Source organism: Lepidothrix coronata, unplaced genomic scaffold (genome assembly GCF_001604755.1).
Source record: "Lepidothrix coronata isolate B3197 unplaced genomic scaffold, Lepidothrix_coronata-1.0 Scaffold103, whole genome shotgun sequence".
In the NCBI taxonomy this organism is placed as follows: Eukaryota; Metazoa; Chordata; class Aves; order Passeriformes; family Pipridae; genus Lepidothrix; species Lepidothrix coronata.
The window spans coordinates 2,521,546-2,543,442 of record NW_016690283.1 but is presented as its reverse complement, the minus strand read 5'-3'; the positions used below and the strand labels follow the sequence as shown (position 1 = coordinate 2,543,442).

The 21,897-nt window shown below is 42.4% G+C and overlaps 1 protein-coding gene across 4 annotated transcripts in view; it reads left to right on the top strand.

Moving 5' to 3' along the window:
• Positions 1-17,553, top strand: part of HSPBAP1 (HSPB1 associated protein 1) — a 37,015-nt gene extending 19,462 nt beyond the window's left edge. For 3 of the 4 annotated variants that reach the window (XM_017823579.1, XM_017823580.1, XM_017823582.1), the window contains exons 4-8: positions 2,148-2,284; positions 5,456-5,627; positions 12,759-12,842; positions 15,747-15,857; positions 16,066-17,553. In XM_017823579.1, coding sequence (XP_017679068.1) covers positions 2,148-2,284; positions 5,456-5,627; positions 12,759-12,842; positions 15,747-15,857; positions 16,066-16,623 — 1,062 coding nt within the window. In that variant the 3' untranslated portion in view covers positions 16,624-17,553. The remainder of the gene's footprint in view (positions 1-2,147; positions 2,285-5,455; positions 5,628-12,758; positions 12,843-15,746; positions 15,858-16,065) is intronic. The other variant, XM_017823581.1, reaches the window with a different exon arrangement.
• The last annotated feature ends 4,344 nt before the right edge of the window (positions 17,554-21,897 follow it).

The window sequence follows — 21,897 nt, the reverse complement described above, 5'->3', positions numbered from 1 at the left end:
AGGGCCATTTAGAAGTTGTTTGAAATTTAGATTGCACTGTTTATCATTTACAGTTGTGTGGGCTAAGGTAATGATTCCATTATTCTAATCTATGAGCAATATCTAGCATCTTACGTTTTTTGTTCAGTTGATATTTCATTACAGAATTTGAGATATAAATCAGAAGCAAGATACATGCATGAAGTTTAAATAGAAATGAGACCTTTTAAAGTGACATACGGGTACAGATTAACTTCATTATAAGCAGCAAATGAAATAAATATAATTCACAAGTAATGTGCCATCTGTTATGGTTGGAACACCTTTTAGTACATTTCTTCTTACTGTGGTTTTTTATTGTAGAAAAGGAACCCACTGTGACAAGATTTCAGTAATACTACCAGTTCCTTTTCAGTTCATTGGTTAAAAACTATTTTACCCATAATCGCTTCAACTATTTACTACAGCAGCAACATTTTGAAAAAGTTCTTTTAAATCTAATATTGATTATGTGTGCTTTCTTCCCACTTAAATCGTAACAAAATACAAAAACTATTTAGGTGTGAGATTAAAGTGTAGAGATGGTGTAACGCTTAACTTTTTCACTGAAATAGTTGTATTGGATTTTAAATTTTATGGCTGCTGAAATCTATAGGATCAACTTTTTCTTTTTGATCTTTTACTGTCTTTGACAAATGTTTATATTATGCTTCTGCATTTTTTTTCAAATGATATCTTTAAAATCAATAACTCTGAAATTCAAAATCTTTAGCAACACCTAATTTTTGGGAAGGCTATTGCTCATTTTGAGGGTTTCCTGATACAGAGTCATGGTAAAGTTATCCTCATAATGTCTAGCTTTAGTTTGCCTCATCCCTAGATCTTGAAAAAGGACAGTCATCCACTGTCTGCAAGCAGCTAGCTTACATGCTTAAATTAGGAGGCCAGACTCCTATTTTCTCTTTATAGATGGCAAAAAGGGAGAGGCTTTTCCAAGGTGTGATTGAGAGTGCTTTGACTACAGCAGGAGCCAAGCTTAAGTTAGGTTACTAAAGTCAGGTGAAGTGAATGACCCCAAAGTGCTCTACTGAAATGGAACAAATACCATTATCTTCCTTTTCAAGAAAGGAAAAGTAAAGCTCAGAGATGAAGTGATTTGCCCAAGACCATCAGGAAGCCAGTAGTTTAATTTCTGTTTCCTGTGGCTCAGTCTGGGGCTCCAGCCAAAAGGCACCAATATCTCTGGCCAGTATACTTCAAGTGCTTTCCAATAAACAAATGATCAGGCCCTGCAGGTGGCAGGGTGAGCTGTAGAAACATGGGAGAGCTTTATCCAAGCTGTCCAGAACCATTCTGCAAAACTCTTGGACTGTTTGAAAAATACCTCGCTGTGCCTCATCGTCCCCAAGGGATTGGTTGTGGGAGGATCAACAGACGGGAAGGCTCCAGGACTGTGTTCGTAACATATGCATGCCTGTTCTGCCCTTTCTCGCCACGTAGTCAAGTTGTTTCAAGTTCACTGTCTCTGCAGTTGCAAATGTGTCCATTAAATAATAAGAAAACTTTTAAAAAGCAGCATAACACGGGGTCAGAGATGGGGTAAAGTCTGTGTGTTCCCAGAGTACGTGGAGAAAGCTGAGATAGAAGCAAAGAGAGAGCAAATGTGCCACGTGCATTATCAAATTGGTTTGAAAAGGGAATAGGGATTTTTCTTTACTTTCTTTCTTTCATTCTTTTTTAAATGCCATGTATCAGAATTTTTCTAAAATGAATCCTGAGCTTGAGTGGATGGTTAAGAGAGGAGAAAGTTAAAAAGAAGTGTTTGAAAAGGACAACAAGCCCGATGTGGCCATGAGCATTTGGACAGTCCTTCTGTAAAGCAAAGGGGTAACTTGAGTGATGTGAAAGGGAGGGATGAGAACTGGAGACAGAGATCTAGGAGGTTGTGTAGTCATAAGAAGAAAGTCAGCAGAAGAAGTGCTGCTAGAGAGGATAATTTTGGAGGAAGGGGCACAGGCCATGCATGCTCCAGAACCCCACCAAGGATCAACAGCTGCAGTGGATAAGGAGTGACTGAGCAATGGAAGGAGAAGATGGGAGACTGAGAACTGAGGGTAGGACGTGAATCAGTTCAACAGCTTACATATATAACCTTTTTGTTGCTGTAGGATATAAGGTGGTCTGACTTTGGTTTTCCTGGAAGAAGTGGAAAAGAGAGCACGCTTTGGATTGGTTCTGAAGGAGCAAACACCCCCTGCCATTTGGACTCCTATGGCTGCAACTTAGTGTTGCAAGTAGAAGGAAGGTAACAAGTGCATATACATACAGCAAATATAGGGGAGAGTTATACTATGCTTAAAGCTAGTTTTGGACTCTTTGAGTATTAATTCTAGGTCCTGATTATTTTGGTTTTCTGAGCTCTCAGTGATTGAAGAGCATCATAACTGTTCTACAGGAAATGGCAGAACTTGAGGGGGTTGGAGTTTGGCTTGGTCATAGAGCTATCACAGCTTTATTTTCTGATCTGTGTGTTATGTAATTCAATAATAAACATTCCTAATAGTTATGAATTCAGGAATTTGGAATTAGGAGATAAAGAGGTAAAAATAAAAAGCCCCAAAACAAAATAGAAATAAACTCCTTTAGACTTTTACAATATTCTCTGTGCAAGGGCCTCTAATAGCCTGCTAGAATTAATTTAAAAAGGGAACATCAGGATGGAAGCAGCCAGCTGTGAGCAAAGTTGAAAGGGACATTTGAGGGTCCAAACTCATGTGGGAGCATGTGACTTTGTTGCTGTATCTTTCTGCCTGTTTGCCTCTGTCTTTTTTTTTCCCCCATTCTTTTTTTTTTTTCCTTTCCTTGCACGTTGGCCTCAGGGTTTTTTTTTTATTGTTATCTATTATTGCTAGAGTAGTGCTAGGGTAACAAAAACATTGTACACATTTTTTAGGTTTGATACTATGGAGTGGAAGGAGTAAATTGCTAGTGGGATTTCAATGAGATTAATTATTCTGACATTTTATAGAACAGTAGAATCACAGTGGTGGTGGTGTGATGAAGGTGCAGGATTGGAATTCAAGTATGCTGGCTTCTAGCTGGGCAGTGCCACAGGTTGACTGGCTTTAAGGCTTCAGGGAAATGAATTCATCATCATCTTATCTCTAAGAAGGGTAACTCTGTTTAGCTCCCAGGTGGGTTTTCCTTCACATTTTTAAATGGCCCTGAAATCCTTGGGTGGATGTGCAGCAGAGACACTCCAGAAGCCTTCCTCAGCCTTGCACAGTGCTGCAGCCAGTCCTTGTACACTTCAGATCACATCAGTAAGCATTGTGCATTGAAGTCCAGACACTTAAGTGTATTCAGGAGCCAGAAGTCTCATTGTGAACCATGAGATTTAAATGCCTAAATATCTTCTAAGGATCCACCTAAATACTGGGTGTGCTAAATAAGTACAGTGATCTAGCAGATGTGATACCTGCCAAGCCTCTTTGATCTCTACCTTTAGGTGTTGAACTCCAGCCAGCGTCCCAGCATCACGTAGCAGTTTTGTCTGCCTTCCCAAGACACTTCCTTCCCCTCTGGTAGAACAAAATCCTTGTTCCTCTCAGGGAAAGAAGTCTAAAGCCTTTGCACGGCCTGAAAAGACAAAGTTGTTTTCTTCTTCAAGAGCAAAGCTTTTAAATAGATTGCAAACTTCCACAAGCTTGTGAATTGTGTGCTCTTCTTCAGAGCAGAAAGATTCCCTTTTGAGACTCGCAAACAAGACAAGCTTTGTAAAAGAATATAAGCTTATGCTAAACTTAAATAGATTTGCCTTTGCAGGAAAGCCAGGGATGACTCCTTAGCCCTTTGTTGCTATCTTGAATTTCCTCCTTGCATCCCTCGGGCTTCTTAATATTTTGCTTCATGATATTGCTTTGTCATGAGCCTGCAGGATTAACCCTGAGCCTCCTAACCTAGTCATTCTCCGCCCCTTCAGAGAATTTAGCTTGGAGGGCAAAATAAAGTTGCAGCAAGGCTTGAGTTTCAGAAGAACTGGTTTTGTGCTTGTGCCCAGCAATAGCTTTGGTAATTACCAAGAAATGTCAGCGGCCCATGGCACTTCCATCTCTGCTGGTCTCTCCAGTTCTGGCTATCCTGCTACTCCTATCTCTTCTGTTCCTGTCTCTTCTGGTTTTGTGCCACTTAGTTGCTTTTCTCCTATTTTCAGATCCGTGATTTAGAACTGACAACCAGAAGCAGTAGACAAAAAGCAAGAAGTGAATACCAAGGAAAAGGAACAAAAAGAAAAGCTCTTGCTAGAGTCCAAAACAAAGAGGAGAGCTGCACAAGTTGTCCAGCTGGGCTATTAATTGCTGCCTTTACCTTTCCATTGCTTGGTGTATGGGTCATGTTTGTCTGGCACCTCTTAAATGTAATAAATTCTCTCTTTGTGTATTCCTTCTGTTTTTTTCTATCACCTAAAGTACCGCCATATATAAAACTTCTGTTTCTAAATAACATATGTACCCACTAAGATATTTCATTTATAGTACCCATAAAACTGGCACCACCAGTTCTGGCATATTCTTTTTTTTTTCCTTTGATCTGGTCTATGTAAGTGAAATAGAGACATTAACCCTTGAGAACAAGGTTTGTGCCTCAGCTCTGCTTGGTCCTGCACTGTGGTGCATTCACATGCTTCTTTGGGCACATAGAGAGCAACCTGGCACTTGAGTCACCCCAGACAAGGAACAGAACAACCCTGTTGTGCTCCATCTGGGCATTTAGTCACATGAGTAAGTTCTTAAACCCAATGGCCCACACAAGCCACATTTTCATCATATGGTACTAATAACACAAAAATACAGATGTTTCAGGATGCTTATGTCTATGGGTGTGTCTGGGTTTTATTTATGCCATCTTTGGCATGGGAGCATTAAGGTGATTTTTACTGAGAATGAAGGGTTTATGACTAACAGCCTCATAAGTACTCCAGGTGATGATAGGAAACAGAAGATCATGTCTGTACCCTTTTACTGTTGCCATCCTAAACACACGATGCCCTCCTTTCAAAACAAACGTGGATTTTGAAAGCCATTCATTCACTGAACAAAAATACATTGTCTCTAACAAAACTATTTCCACTAATTTGTAGAGCAGATTTTAATTCTCTGAGCATCTGTAAATGCTGCATGTAAAAGGGAGGACGGAGAAACCAGATGGGAGAGCTTTTTTTAAAATTTTATGTTATCTGTCTTTTAGAAATAATTGGTGAGAAGCTGTAAATCTTTTCAGTTAAAAAATTAAAAAGTGGAATATTTTAAAAACACTTTCAGGAGACAGCCTGTAAGCACTGCCTGTGTTCTCACTGCGTAGGAGATTCACACAGCGAAGACAGATTTATGTTTTATTGAAAACCTTGCTACTGCCTTTAGTTCTTTGCTGTAAGTGACATGCACGGAATACATTTTTGTCTTCTCTCTATTTTCAGGAAGAGATGGCACCTCTTCCCACCTGGTGACACCAGTTTCCTTTATCCTACCAGGATCCCTTATGAGGAATCCAGCGTATTCAGCAAAGTCAGTGTTGCCAACCCTGATCTGAAACACTTTCCCAAGTTTAGGAACGCAACAGCCCATGTTGTTACACTCAGTCCAGGACAGGTACCATTTACATACAAGCTTTACATTACTTTATATTCCTGTAAGTCATTTAACTGGCTAATTAAAGGCTAGAAAATCTTATCAAATTGACTGTGGAATTTCTCTCTTCCTTCACTCTGCACTCAGACTTGACACATTTCTCTCAGCACAGGAGTTTTCTTTGCTGACAGTTGTTTTACTAGACTTTTTTGTACAAAAACTGCAAACGTTTGAAGAAGCAGTTGAATCAGCTGCCTAATTCCATCACAGTTCTTGCAACCACCTCCAATCTGTCTGCTTTAGAACTTTCTTGAACTCTGACACCAGTATTTTGCATAAAATGCATTTGATTAATAAGTATGTAGAGCTAGCAAAGGAGCTCATACTTTGGTAGTGAATAGCCTTCTCATGTTCCTTTAATAAATACTTCAGTGATACTTGCATTTAGAGCACACAGCATCCAGAGGTTTCGTGGTGCTTTACAGGGATGTGGGGATATTATTAATCCTGTTTTACTAAGAAAGTTCAGTTATAAGTGCCTGGTTTACAGTCACGCAGGCAGTCAGCAGCAGTGTGAGAGTAGGGCTTGAGACTTAATTCCTAGTCTCCTGCCGTAAGTAGTGTCCTTCGTTATTTAATCAGCATGGTCTGTATTTGAAGTCTGAATTACCCTTTTTCATTTGTTCAGCCATGTATGTCCCTGTAACACACCGCTGCACACCTCAAGCTGTCAGGCCTTTCCAAAGGAATTTTGCAATGTTCGTTGCTCCGACCGCTTCACACGGTGGAGCTGCCGCTTCCAGAGCCCTCTCACCATTCTCCTACCAGATGCTGTCACCTCTTCTGACCTGCCAGCTCAGCAACTTGTGTGAGTGTTCCCCTGTCCCTAGCTGGCAAACCCAGCTGCCTTCAACAATTTAAGGAATGGATTTTTGCTAATCCAGTTAATTTTGAGGAGACAGACTGAGGAGTGCTCCCATAAACTGGTGAGATGGCAGGCTGAAGCCAGGATAGTAGTTTCCAAGAAGAGGATGATACCTATCAACTGGGAAGTGTATGCTCTGCAATTGGTACAGATGCAAATGAGGAATCTGTGATCAACCTTCGTTGTTTGCACTACATTAGCTCCTACTCATACTTCTAAAGCAAATGAGTAGTTTTACATTCAGCACTTCATAAGGTTGCATCATTCAATAATTTAAAGCACAAAGAAAAAATTTTTGCTATTGATAAAAATGCCACATCCATTCAGCAGTGCATTATCCCTGCTCCCCAACACTATTTCAATTTATAATCTCCTTTGCAATGATCAAGTGTGGTAGTGAACCTTTAATATGATCTTAATTTTAATTAGGCTTAAAGCAATTACAAATTAATCTTGCTAGGAATAAAGTTCTTGAGCCAGCTCAGTAATACAATTTGTCTGCATTTCCATGAAGGGAATACTTTTGGATTTCAGGGTGGAGGGGAGAGTAATGTGGAAGCAATGATGGAGCAGTGAGGTATTGCCTTCATCCAGCATCTCATCCAGAAGCTTATGGGGCTGGTGGCTGGGGAGCACTGCTATTTGATGGAGAGGAAAGGAATGACCTAGAAGAACTCCTTTGTTAACAAGAGAGAGAATCCCTAAATAATAACAGTCTTGATATGTGCTTAACAGTGGTTTTCACATAGAAGTAATACAATTACTGCAGAATTTGTGGGCTGCCTTATTTTGTGCTAATATGTAGAATCTCCACTCATTCTCGGAGGGTAATGCGGAACATTTTGGATTATTGTAACAATAAAGGGTTGAAAAAATAAAGACAAAGGTGTTCTTAGGTATTCAGGAGAGCAGCTGCATGTAGGGTGAGTGCAGCTTTGAATATCAAAAACTTAATGTGTCTAATGCCACCTTCTGGTCGGTGTTTGCTACAAGCCATTTTTCTACACCCATTCTGCCTAAAAGCAGAATTCCTTCATATAACATTGTACCAATGCACAAGGCATACTTCAGTTGCATCCTTTGTGCCCTTCCACTGTATTGTTCAGAATTATGAATTTTGGTAGTTGTCTGAGACTTTAGGTTTTATAAGGTTTCATCCTGTACTTGACCTGTGGCTGTCGGCTACATTTCCACAGAGGTCTTACCACAATTTGTAGTTATACATTAGTGATCTGTTCTCAAACAACTTAGGAAAACATTTAGATATCAAGCTTACTCAAATAGGCAGCTGAGTAGGTGAAGGGCTCGCAGCAGTACCTGACCATATCCACAAAGTTACAAGCTCAAGTTGTCTCACACAGATGGGGCTCCTTAGAAATATTTGAACCTGGTCACCTGTGTGGTGGTTGCAAGGCTCAGTGCGAAGTAGGGAGTTGAGTAAATTCTGCACCATTTCTGATGACACCTTGATTCTTTTCACAAATATACAAATGCTGCCTAAAAGACCACAAATGGGGCAAAACATGTCTGTTCTAGAACCTTCCACCCCATGCTCTGGGACAAGTGTTAAGAGAGTTAGGGTAGGATCTGCCATCCTCAACTTAAACCCCATTCAGGACAGGTGCCCTATGTGCCATCAGTGGGAAGAACCTGGCACCTCTACAAGGTGATCTTATACAATTACACTCCTGCAGGAACATTCATCTCATCTTGTCCTTCAGAACAGGCTATAAAAGGAGCCCTCCTGATGGAGAGCAAGCAGCTTGGACACTGGGCTCCCATGAGCAACACCATTCCCTCTCACACTGCCCCAGACAGGAGCCCCTAAACTGTTTGCTGTTTAGAGGCAGCACTCAGCTCTCCTGTGTCGTGGCCCTGTGCCCCAGGTGCAGCCTAAAGCCAGAGGAGCTGCAGTGCAGAAGTGCAAGGAAAGGCCTGACTGAACTAGTCTTAGAGTCTCATTGAGTCTGAGAAGGATGCTCCCTTCCAGCCTTGAAAAATATTGTCACAATATGGGAAATACTGATTTTAGAAAAAGATCAGCGTTACTGCTTGCTGTCTCTCACCGTGGTCTGCTGCTAAGAAGCTCCCCTCCTCTGCTTTTGCTTATCTGCTTTCTTGAAAGTCTAAAGAAACACATCTTGAACTCAGTCTTTGTCCATAAATACAGTTGTCACTCAGTTCCTGCATATAGCTGCAAGGTTTTCTCTTTCTGTGCTCCTGCTGTGGCATCTAACACACCACAGGATCCTGCCCAGCAACCAGAGCTCCCAACAGCACAAATAAACCTCCGACTTCTAACCCAACACTGAGCAAGCAGAAATATTCATGAAGTCAGGAAGGGATTTCCCTGTGTGCCAGCTTTAAAGAAAAGAAGTGAGAACTTCAGATTGGGCTTAAAGTGGGGAACAGCAGTACAGTCTGACTAGCCAAGAAAAATATAATTGATACCAAAGAAAAAAGTGTTGTAGCAAGTCAAGAAATACAATAACTCAAACTTTTTAAAAGACAGTGAAACATTCCAGCTCCAAGTATACAAAATACTTTTAAAAGGTTATTTTAGTGAAGGAGGATTCAGAGTTGTCCACAGCATTATGCACAGTAGATGGTTGATAATTCTGTTTTGGGAAGGAATAAAGAATTTTCATTTGAAAGACTACAAATGAAAGTCTCTCAAACTTTCATTTGGCCCCAAGTCACCCCATAGAGAAGGCAGTCAGCCAAACCCAACCCTGAGACACAAGAAGTATCATCTCCATCACAGAAGAAGCAGAAGAGTCCAGGAGCTGAATTTACACTGGGATTGGTGATAAAAACAGCACTCAGCCTGTAACACACAGGGAGAACCCCTTGAGTGCCCCAAAAGCCAGGCAATCCAAAGGTGAAACCTGCAGGTTCCTAACTCCTCACCATCTTCCCTGAGCTTCAGTCTCCTGCCAGGGTTGCCACGGACAAGGAATGGACTCCCTCCCTCTTCACTGCTTTTCCCAAGGGCTGTCCTCACGTTTCTGACATCAGTGGCCCTTGGAGCTTAGTTTCAGTGTGTGGGAAGACACCAGCTCAGGAGGGAGGAGGGAGGCAGGGTAAGGAGCACCTTACTAGGACTAGGACAGCCAGGCACCAGCAGGGATAGGGCATAGGCTGGGGTAGCAGCACTCGCACAGAGTCCCCGGGTGGTGCTTCCACAGAATTGACTGTATCTATTTCATTTTTCATTGCCATGGTTACAGGCAGCTTTGGGATTTCCTTGGGGTCCCCCCATGGCCCTACATCTTTATCTTCCCATCACACTGGCTTCCTTTTCATGTGCATTTACCTAAATACCTTTTTCTAATGAGCAGAAATTTCTTGGTATAATATTTCACTTCAGGATATGCTCTCTTTTTGAAGCAATTCCACCTTTGCCCTACCTTTGCACTGTATTGAGTTAATCATGTCCACTGAGAATTCAAACCTGGTCTGTTCTCTGTGCTGTACAAGTCTTCAGCATTGCTCCACTTGCTCTCCCAAGTATTCCCTTGGTTTCTCTCCTCCCATTACAGAATTTCTTTTTATCTTTTCTGGGATTTTTGTCCTACTTTGACTTCATTTTCTGTATTTGCCTATCACTAGCCTAAATATTAAAATTATCTGATTGGTTGCTGTTTAGATCAGTATCTTCCCAGCCTGCAAAGTTAGATATGTTCTGTAGAAAGCAGGCTAGCATAAGATTATCTCTTAGCTTGGAATAGTTCTGTCTTGCTATTGCACTTTACATTTTCCCTGCAAAATGTTCACTGCATTTGTGTGTGTGTTATTTCACTGTGGTTTACTTTCACATTTCCTATTGGAATGTACCTAAATCTGTGTCCCATATTCATAAACATATGGAAGTCTGCTTTATTTTATTGTAGGGTTGATAGAAGCGGTGGTGGTGGGTTTTTGTTTTCATTCTGTTGTGGGGTTTTTTTGCTTCTAATTTGCAAACCTAGAAGAATACTAGTTTGTAAAGGTAGAAGAATCCTACTGTACTTCTCTCTTTGCTGTTTTTTGTTTGTTTTGTTGGGGGTTTTTTGGTCTTTTGTTAGTTCTGCTTGCTTGCCAGATGTATTTTTTGGTTTTAATCACTTTTTTCCATTTCTTCATCTTCCTTAAAGTTTTAGTTCTTTTGCTTTTTGATAATTTCAGTTTTCTTCCTGCTATAAATCCCTATTTTAACATGCATAAGCTTGCCCAAAAATAAGAGGGAGAGCAAGTGTCTTTATGGAACCTCTTTTGCCTGTTTGAGTCGCAGCTCTGTAGCTCTTCTATAAATTGCATCAGCAAACAGTGCCAGCTGCAGAAAGGCACAATTTCGCAGTTATTACCCTCAGCCTGCTGGCAAGTAAAATCTGATCGGTCTCTAAAAGACCAAGTTCCTCTTCTTAGGTTTGAAAACACAGGACACGTTGGGGGAGTTGTATTTTCCTCCTGGCTGTACCTTCTCTTTCCAAAGAAATTCTGTACCTGATTCGCATGCCAGTCGTGTTGAGCCAGCACCTAATTTCCATCTTGTTTTTCTGACTGAAACATTCTTACAGTTCCCTTAATTTGCCTCTCGCTTGTTTTCCCTTGCTGCATAGTCCCTCTGTTCCATACCCCAGTTCCCTGGTGTCTTCATCCACTTCTCCAACATGTCGCAAAACTCGCTTTTCCTACACAGATCTCATAGGACGAATCCTGTTGTTGCAAACAGCCACTTGCAGGAGCTGGGCTTTCTTCTGCTGTAAAACAAAGTTTTCCAGGCCTCATCATTACACTCAGTCATTTGGAGGGCATCCAGATTCTGTAGCAGAGTTCAGCGTAAGATCCCTTATAGAGCAGATGAGCGTTTGGGGGAGGTTTCATGTGATTTTGCAGTCAGTGAAACGTAGGGCAACACTTCCTAACAGATAAACCCGTTGCTGCTAATGCAGCTGCACTTTTCATGTTTCTGTGATAAAAGCACAACACTGAAACCTGCTCAATGTAGAAAACATGTTTTGGCTGCAGTCAAGGTTTCATACAGATGGCAGAAATAACAAATTAGTAATATTTTTAAAATAATGACCCTCCACTAACCGACTTCCTTCTCTGTTTTGTATGCTGTACTGGATTAAAGTACAATTTTCAAATGTTTTTGACCTTTAGAGAGCCACTGCTTTTTTGTTTGACTTAAATTGAAGCCCGTGGAGAACATTTTGTCATCTGGCCCAAAAATGACTCTGTTCTGAGTGTCCTGTAAGTGCAGGACTGGAGTCACAATCATTGTTTCCTATACAGACATTTTCTCATTAGCCGTGTTTTGATATAATGAAGCACAGGGCTATCTGGGTAGCAGAACATGCTTCTAAGTAATTTGTGTCTACCAAGAAAAAAAATTGTCTGCAATTCAGATACAGATCATTGCTTTGCTTTCCCCATTCTGAAGTGTATATTTTTGTCTGCCTCTGACTATTTTTATTCCTTGTCAAAAAATATCTTTTATGCTTTTCTTGATAGTGCCATGTTAATCTCATGTTCAGTAATCTGTAAAGCTTGTCCTCTATCATCAAAACAACATCAATGGCTCATACCTTAGAAACCATGGGTTAGAATCAATTTTATGTCACAGGTATCATCCTGATGTAGTTATAAAGCTCTGATCTAAACTAGATTGTCCCAGAAATCATGGCACTTTCTTTTAAAAGCCTATCTACTAAAAGTGACAAATGTAATACTGGCGATTATTTACCAGAATTAAAGCTACATATCGTTAGTCACCCAGACGAGCATTAGGATATCTGCTTTTTGGGGAAACCAGCTGGCAGTCCTTCTAAAGGAACTGGAAATTCTGCTCAGTTGGAGAGTCTACAAAAGAATTCCTGCTTGGCTGAGACTTTCTCTAAAGCCCTGATCTACTGCTATTCCAGCTGCACCCCCTTTGTAGGGCTGGACTTTGCTTACCTACAGCAATTACAAGGTTACAGTCCTGCTCACGTGGGAAGGAGTTTGGATGAAAGGCAGCTCTGGATCACGCCCATTTCTTACACCATAGTATTGATACAGTGGGAGAGAGAGTGGGCATTTAAGTCCTGAGAAAAGGCGCTTTAGAAGAAATAAATAAATATTACTTCCCACTCCTATTTTCTTGCCTCATTCTGTCTCTGCATCCCACATGACCTATAATTAAACACCTTATCTTTCTTCAGCCTTCCCCTAGTACCCTAATGTGATGTCTCCAATTCCAGGTCCTGCTCGTTCCAAGGCACTGGTGGCACTATGTGGAATCCATTGATCCTATCACCATCAGCATAAACTCTTGGATTGAACTGGTATTTTCCCTTTTATGTCATGGTGATGTAGCACTTCCATGTGTGCATGGCCTTCTGTCCCTTGCCTGCCAAGTTCAGCCCTATTGGGTGTGTTGTGTTCAGAGGCTGTGGAGGGCAGAACCCTTATGGATACGTTTTTTTCCTGAAGAACCTTTCAGGGTTCCAGATCTGAAGTCACAGCTCAGCAGAAATCATATTTCCACAGCAACTTCACCTCAAGCACATGCTTACATGCAAAGCTAAATTAGAATTTAAATCAAATTAATGTGATAGGAAGGGGGTGGAAGAGGATTTTGGAATTTTCATTTCTCTGTGATAGTTTTGAATTGCCTGAAGTTGGATTTCCTCAAGTATTTAATTAATTTTCTTTTCCTCAGGCTCTGATTTTTCTTGCTTATCTTAACCAGTATGTATGTGATGGTTCCAGGGATATCATAGAATTGTAGAATTGTTTGGGTTGGAAGGGACCTTTAAAGGTCATCTAGTCCAGCCCTCCTGCAATGAGCAGGGACATCTTTCACTAGATCATCTCAATGCTCCAGAAGGTTTTCTGATTCAAATGACTTTATTATTAATCCTGGCTTAATATTACCAAAAAAAAAAATCTTTTGAAATGGCCTGGGAAAGCTGCCTCACTAAAATACTCATTGCCTTTTTTTCTACTTTAAAAAATTATATTAGACTGGGAATCTGCAGGGAAAAGGAACACGTACATTCAGCTGCTGTTCAAAGACCACACGATACATTTCTCATACCAGCATCAAACCAAGCATTGGCAGAGCAGAGGAACTCACTTGGGTGTTTCTCTCATGGAGAAATTTTCCAGATGAAACTATGTATTTAGCAAGGACAGCAGGCCCACAGCCCATACTTTCGTATGAGGTCTTTCGTAGCCCTAAGTACGGTCAGGTTGTGTCCAGTGCCAGAGAAAGCACCAACTATATATTGTAGAGCAGCCATTTAAGCCTGCCTTAAATTTGAGCAGCCCTTGAGGTAATTCAGAGGAACTGGCTGTGTGCCCTGGGCTTGGAAAGACCCTGATGTCAATACACACTCTTGTACCCTGAGCTGTGCCTCACAAATTGTCCCTGCTGGAGAAGCAGGTCAGGATGGATCAGCTGTGCTCGGCTGGGAGCTCCCAGGTGCTGGGGTGGTGCCTTAGCTGTAGCATTTCTAGCTGTTCTTATGTGTTGCAAGGAAAAAAATAAATCAGTGGAGCTAAACTCCCTTCTGGTCATAAAGGTCTTTGCAGAAGTCACCAAGATCCTGTTTGGTGACAGCAAGAGTGGGTAGTTTTGTGGGTGGCATCAGAAACAAAGGAGCGTTTGCTGGATCTTACTAATGAACAACACACAAGCTCCCCCTCCCCAGATATCAGAAGCTGCCATAAGCAAATGTAGCTATTTCAGCCCAGGTGAAAGTTTCTTACAGAAATTATCTGTACAGCTGATGATGGCAGCACTGTTTGTTAGGTGTTGGGCAGTCCATCTGTAAAAATAGTGTGACATGGATGCTAAAAGACAGTACTGAGAACATTTCCATTACCAAAGTAAGCAGTTCTTGCTCGCAGCTGTTACCAGCTGCTTTCATATTGACAGATGTGAATCACGCCAACAATTATAGTCCCAGTGAAACCATTAATTATATTGGCAAGAGTTTAGAGTAGAAATGTAATTTGTTTTCAGCTGGATGCGAGCTACTCAAAGTATTCCTTGCTTCCTAACATACTGTCATGCAATCAGTACAGCCCTGTTATTCAGCAGGCCAGGATGAATACCAAGAATGCAACACCTTAAATAATTTCCACATGTAGATACCAAAGTCTGTGTTTTGGGGGCTTGTTATATAAGGTCATTAATAAGCCAAGCATCTAAAGCCACAAAATGCCAACAACACTTTCCCCTGCTTCTATCCTAAAATCAGCTCAGGGTTCCAGGCTGAATTACTGCCTTCAGCACTCGTACTGGCAAGATGCACGTGCTTGATGTGTTCCCTGAAACCACAGACTGATCAGGGCTGTGGATTGACCAGGTCCAAAACTCCTATGTCTAAGCATCTCGATTAAAGCAAATTTATGTATCCACATCTAGGCACTTGTCATTGAATTAACCAAACCACCCATCTTGTTTGGAGAGTCTGCCATTTCCTTCCGCACACCCTTCCATATACAAGAAACTCAAATGGGAAAGAAAGTTTAAAAGGATCTTATAAAGTTTTTTTTGCTATCCTAAATCAGCTAGTATCCAGCTGCCTTAAGGGGGATGATAGAGGAAGTGAAGGCCTGAAAGAAACAGCCTGCTATTAACTTAGTTTTTAGTTTTGCAGGAGGGCTTTCAGAGGAAAAATGTTTTTCCTTTTACTGATGTTCAGAAGTGCAGAAGTATGTCAACTGCTGTTACATGATAAAATATTTCCTACATTTTCTTAAGACTCACTTTTTTGCCTCTGTAGCCCATAGGTAGCTGCTGCCTTCCTGGAACATCCTGTGTGTTTAAAGTACTTAAATTAGACATAATATGTAGATATAAAAAATGTGCTATGTACTTCCATGGCCATTCTAGTACTGAAGCGCTCTATAAATGCATGCATTAATTAAATGCTAACACTGTATTGTAATTTCAAACACCAGATTCAATTAACAGAACACTAATGAGGGAAAAGATTATATACACATACTAGAATCTCTTTTTGCAAATCATAGTTCAGGTGAGCCTGTGCTGTGACCTGTGTCGGGGCTGTTCACAGGAGTAGGAGCATCAAAAGTCTGAAACCTTTCATTGACTTTGCATACATGAGTATGGCTTTCAAACTAAGGCCATTCATGTTCTTCCCAAGTCCTTTCAGCTTTCTGCACAGGCCCAAGAGCTAACATATCTCCTAAAACTCTCTGTTTTCTTGAGGCAGGATGCAGATCATGAAGCCCGTGTAGAAGAGGCAATAACTCGAATGCTGGTATGTGCCATAAAATCAGCAGAAAACCCCAGTGATGGAGATCTCTGGCTAAATCCCACAGAGGTAAGCCCTCTATTGCTCCCATTATAGGAGCAGTAACAAAGAACTACTGACATTTTGCTTAGCTCCCCTGAGTCCTTCTGCTGCCTGAGAAAAAGAATTTTAAATTCCATCCCTTCATGTAGCAAAAGTAATTCATGGAAAATAATCACACAGCGCTGAATTGAAACATGGCCCATTTTAACTGAGTGTATCCTGGGTGTTTTCTTAGGTTGAGGCAACATCCCATGAAATGAATCTTCAGTACCTGAATCAAGCAGTGTCTGCATATATCAAGTGTCAGAAGACAAGTGTGTCAGAGCAGGCACATTCCAGCAGCACTGGTGCAGAGCAAAGGACAGGTGCCTCATGCAAGAGGAAGAGGAGGGAAGTTGGCTGTGAGCCAGACGGCTGCAGATTACTAACCCATGGATTTGACTTTTCAACATCTAAAGCAGAAGAGCTGCAGAAAATACCTTTTGGGCCTCATCTGATTCAAGTTTTACCACAGCCTCAAGAAATGGGCTCGATGGGTGCAGTTGCAGTTGAAAGCGACGGTAGAGATCTTCCCTGTGAAAATGAAGGAGAACATATTGGAAAATTACGCCGCAGGAGGAAGGAGTTGGTAATGAGTAATGACTGTGAGATGCCTGCACATCAAATGGATTCAGACAGCAGTCCTTGCACCTCACAAACAGCCCTTTCTACCAATGATTTGCTGGACTGTTTGGTTAATCCGCATGTCATCAATTTAGTGGCTCGGCTGCTGTTGGAGAGAACAGGGGTTTAACGCTGGAGTGTTTTATCATTTCTGAAACAAAGAAGTCAAACAGCAGTCTTGTTCTGGTGTTAAAGCTCTGTAATAATTGAATGTTTCGTTTCAAATAATTCTTAGGTACAGATAGACGCAGTTAATGGCTAAGTGGCAGGTTGAAGTTATGCTGAAAGAAGAATAACTGGTTAGTGATGGCTGGGAAGAGAAAGGTGTGTTTAGTCAGAGAACTGCTCAGTGTTATGAGCAAAACAGAGTGTACACAGTTACACTCCCACCATGCTATGCTGAGGGGATCTTTACAGTGTTCTGCAGCTCTGAGCTGAGAAAAACATGTGGTTTGAAGACAGACAATGGGAGGGAGTGCTGGGACATTGCTACATAGCAGAGGGGGACCAAGAGTGGGAGCAGATAGACTGACTGACAGTAGACTGCAGTCCTTGACCACATTTAAAGTAAAATGGTCAGTAAGTGATCAGTTGATCACATCAGAAATAATAAATTCAAATAAACCTAAACCTCAGCCAAGAGGCAATGCACTCACTAATGCATCACTAATGCATCTACTTCCTCCCTTCCACAAAATAACCTCAGTTTTGTCACAAACCTCTAGGTTGGAGTGAGACAGAAGCTCTTAACAAGAAAGAGGCCTTCAGCTAGTTCAGAAACTCTTGAGGCTGGGAGACAAAAGGCCATTGGGAAGTTACTGTTGTTATTTATTTAAAGCCAGATGTACACTGTTCCCCGTCTCTAAGGAACAAAGTAAAGCAGCTATGACTTTCTGTCTCTGTCCTACTCTTTACCATAACAATAAAAATGTAGTAATTTTTTTTCATTTCATTGTAAGTGGTTGCTGGGCAAGACTATCCTTTCTTCAAAGTAAAACAGTCCTTGGATTTGTTTTTGAAGGCTGGGCCACTCTTTGATTAAAAAGTTTGGAACTTGAAATATAGGCAAGAAGGTGGGTTAGCACTGAAGCTGTGCATGGACACTTGTCAAAACACGGGGAAGAGAGCTGGTGGCATCTTCGGGGATGCTCTCACCTCCTCTGGTTTCTATTTGAAGTGGCAACCGAGAGTAACATTTGCTTTAGTCTCAGTTTCAGAGGGTTTCTTCAGGGACAGCTCCTGTGAAATCTTTGCTTTCAAAACTTCTCTTTGCTCATGTCTGCTAGCACCTACAAACCAGTTTCTATTATCAACCTGTTTCCACATTTATAGCCCTGCACCACCAGCCCTGTGGCTGGTATTTCCTTTGTCCAATGTCTGTTCCCTACTGAATACATGAAGCTAGTGCTGTTTTCACTAAGATCAACTTCCAGCAATTTATAGTTGAAAAATCATGATGGCAAAGGTGCTTCCTCTCTGCTTTTATTCAGATTGCATGTTGGCAGGGCCTTGATGGATGATGGTAAATGCTCTAGATATGCACCAATAGATCAGAATTTCAGGAAGCCTTGCCATTTCAAAAATCTCCCCAAAAAACTAATACTCTTAGAAGAGGATTAAGTTGAAAAGGCTCAAAGGTTCAGCCTTTAACAAGCACAGAAACCTTATCCTGATGGAAACAGAGTTGTACATGTACTTTGCTGGAGACCTTGGCTTTGAAAAGTGGCTCTGAGTTAGTAGAAGGGGCCATATCAGCTCTTTGACCCAGAAATGTGCAATTTTCCATGTCCTGCTCTACCCTCATAATTGGGCTCAGACCCTGATAACACCTATGTATCAGCCTCAAGAGCAACCTGCTGGCAAGATACAGTTCTCAGTGACATGTGTGGAAATCCACTGTTCTTATTTCATGTTACTGCACCAAAGTGTTTCAGTGGGGTTGCACAACTGCAGCCAGACCAGAATTTAATAAACAGCCTTGATACAGTTCATGTTTTTGTGTTGGTACTGCTGTGCCAAAAGGATTAAAAATTAGTTAGGAAACATCTTAGTTGCATCTGCTGCCTTTGGTGATTCACCAGGCTCATAGGGGGCAGATCTGTGGAATAGGGGAACCCATTCAGCAGAACTGGGTTTGGCAATAGCCTGACCTTGTCCTGCTGCTGGGCTTTCCTAGGCTGACCAGAGGGGCCAGGACCAGGTGGAGAGCAGTGCTGCCGGGAACACTTGCACTGGGGAGGAGAGGTTGCAAATGCTTCATTTTAATTCACTGAGCAAAAATAATCTTGCAATAAAAAAAGCTTTTATGTCTAGAACAGATAGAGGTGGGGGAGGAAAAGCACAGGCAGTAAAGTGGAGGAGGTGGATGGCAGCACCATGTTCCAGTCCCCACAGTGTGAGTTTCCTTAGCTTAAGCTTTCCTCCCAACACACAGATCATCTTAACATACCCCCACGATATCCACGCTGAACATTCCTCCCCTTGTATTCCAAATGACTGTCCTTGGAGAGGCTCAGTGAACATGTCTGAGGTCTCTGTAGGACTTGCCTTCAGTGCCTGTGCCAGAGGACCCATCTTGGGCCCAGTGTAGGAGCAGCTGTTCTCACAAGGCCGAGCGCCTGTGTTCAGAGTCACATCCCTCACCACTCTAATCAAATCCTCCTTGTCTGGGGAGAGTCACAGTTTATGCCTGTCTGGGTGCAGCCTGTGATTTAAGGGCCAGGCTGTGGCCAGAAGCCATTAGCCAAGGGGACAGGCAGGAGAGCGAGTGAGCCTGTTTAGGATGCGAGGCAAAAGCATCAGAAGGACTTTGTGTCTCAGAGGTGCAATATAAAATCTCAGTCATACACTCGGCACACAGGGGTAGAGAGAGAAATGACCACAAATTCAGAAAGTCACGTATGGCAAATGGCTTGTGCACCAATAAGAGAAATTTATAGCTCTGACCCGATTCACAGGATGCCGAATGCCATGATTCCTGATGCTGTTTCTAAATTCATGGCCACTGCGTGCAGAAGCTCAGACAAGTTTCTACATATTCATAGCGTTAAAAATAAATGATTTCTGATCTCTCTTGTGACAGCCTGGCTCAACAAAGAGCAGGGACCCAGCACTCTGCAACTACTGATAGAAAACTTTCTTCCCCAAGAAAGAGTATTTCCCACTCACTGTCAGCAGCGGACATGGCAACAGTTGAGATCATGGCCTGGAGCCATCACTGGGGTGGTCACAGTGGTGACATTTTCATCATCTCTGCTTTAGCTAAGTGGCAGTAAGAGATTGCCACTGCAGTGCTTGGTGTTGAAGTTAAAGCCATGCTCCAGCCCAGGGCCAGTCCAAGCAGCAGGCTACGCCAGCACATTCATTGCCCCACACACATCCAGGCTGTTCCACTTGCCTGATGGAAACTCTGAATGTTCCCTGCCCTAATACCAGGTTTACAGAGTGGTTCATGGGCCAGCCTGGTTTATCTGTCCTGAACTATATGACATTGCTCCTCACTGGCCTTGGGCACAGCCCTCACTGAAAAGAATCTTCAAAATCCGTACTCAAACAGTCCCACTTCTCAAGTGCGCAAGAAGGGAAAACTTCAAATAACTACATCACCCAGGATTTCAGTCTTTCACTGAAAACATCCCCACTACGTTTTAGTGGGTACCATTTAATTTCACAGCACTATTTCCCCCCCATTTGCATCTCTCGAGACTTCTGCTCTGGCACAGTTTTCTTGATGCCACAGAGCAGTTCAATTGCAGAGCTGTGACATGTGTTATTATGTAATGTTAACCATAAACTGAGCTTTTAACTAACAAACGTTTTGAAGAGGCAGAGAAAATCCTTCCACAGTGCTAATTGCCCTTTAAAATAAAGGCAGTGCTGCAATTCAGTCCATTTACCAACTAGTAAGCTCCTTGCTGTTTCTCAGCTGCAAATGTAACCTGTTTGGTGTGGGCAGGCTTCCTTTCTGGGCAGTTTCCCGACATTTCTGGTCTTACTACAACAGTGGCTGATGGGGAAAGACCTTTGCCAAGAAGTGGCCTGGTTTTACCACCTGGTTTATCTGTGTGGATGTGGAGAAGGATCCTAGATCTCCTGCACCGTGCTCTTCTGTCCTCTGGGCGAAGAGGTGACCCACAGTGAGATGGGGGCACATATTGCCACACTGACTGAAGCGACAGTGAGATGATGGCACTTCTGACTAAACAGCCCCACTTTTCAGAGCTGTATTTTTGGAGACATCCCAAGCGGATGCTCCATCTCATCAGTGTAGTTTGTCCATCTTAGTGTTGTGACTGAGAGCTAGAAACTCTGGTCACCTTGGAACAGCCATCTTGGCAGGACTGTGGCACCCAGGGCTCCAGCGAGGGCTGTAGGGCAGTGAGGACAGAGGTGGAGGATGTGAGGACAGATGCTGTGGGATGGGTTGGGAAAGGTTTTTGTGAAAGTCTCCCAGGGGCTCTGTGAACACAAGCAGAAACCCTGGAGCTCTCTAACTTACCAGGGCCCCTGTGCTGAGACCTGGTTAGCCCTGCAGCAGGTAGAAGTGTGTTCCACAAGCCCCAAGTGTTGCTTTGCAGCCAAATCTCACATGTATCACAGCTGTCCTGGTCCTTGCACTTATTTACAGAGGCAATGTAATGTGAAGGATATGGCCAGCTCCCCACTCAGCACGTTACAGATTCTCAGTAAAATCTAGCTCTAGGTTCTGAGGGTGCAAACCTTGCTGCTTCCAAAGCTCTGATGAAATTGTCCCAGCCACGAGTTCTGATTCCCTGTGATGACCCATGAAAACCACTTCGTGAAGGTCTGAATCTGACATTTTCAGCACTGAAGAACTTTTAAACCTAATTTCTCAGCAAAAGAGATGGCCCCACATCTTTCCAGGTCAGAAAAGTCAATCACAAAAGGGGCTTTCATCCCCCTGGGGGCTGTTTGACTCACGTGGAGCCACTCTCAGTCCCATCGCTGTCACAGGGAGAGTATCTCTCAGCTTCCGTGGCAGCCAGAGAGTTAAAATTGTTCCTAAATTCCTCTCTCACCGCTGCCATGCCCCTTCCTCCTGCTCCCCAAAGCCTGGGCTCTGTCTACTCAAAGCACCAGGCAGTAAAATTCGCCCTTCTCTTTTAAGCAGTGCCAGGCTTGTCCTGTGCCCTGGTGGGACACATGAATCCAGCCCAATTAGCAGCAGCCCTAACAAAGCTGGCTGAAAAACCACTATTAAAATGAAAGATGGTGTTGTGAAAAAAAAAGGCAGAGCAAGCAAGGCCATAATACAACTTATTGCCATCCCCAGATGAACAGCCTCATAACTTACAAGGAACTTGATGCCTCGCCTGAGTTTCAGCCTGTTCTTCCCCAGGGAGGTAATGCATTACCTCCTCCCCACACTCCACATTTGCTTGGA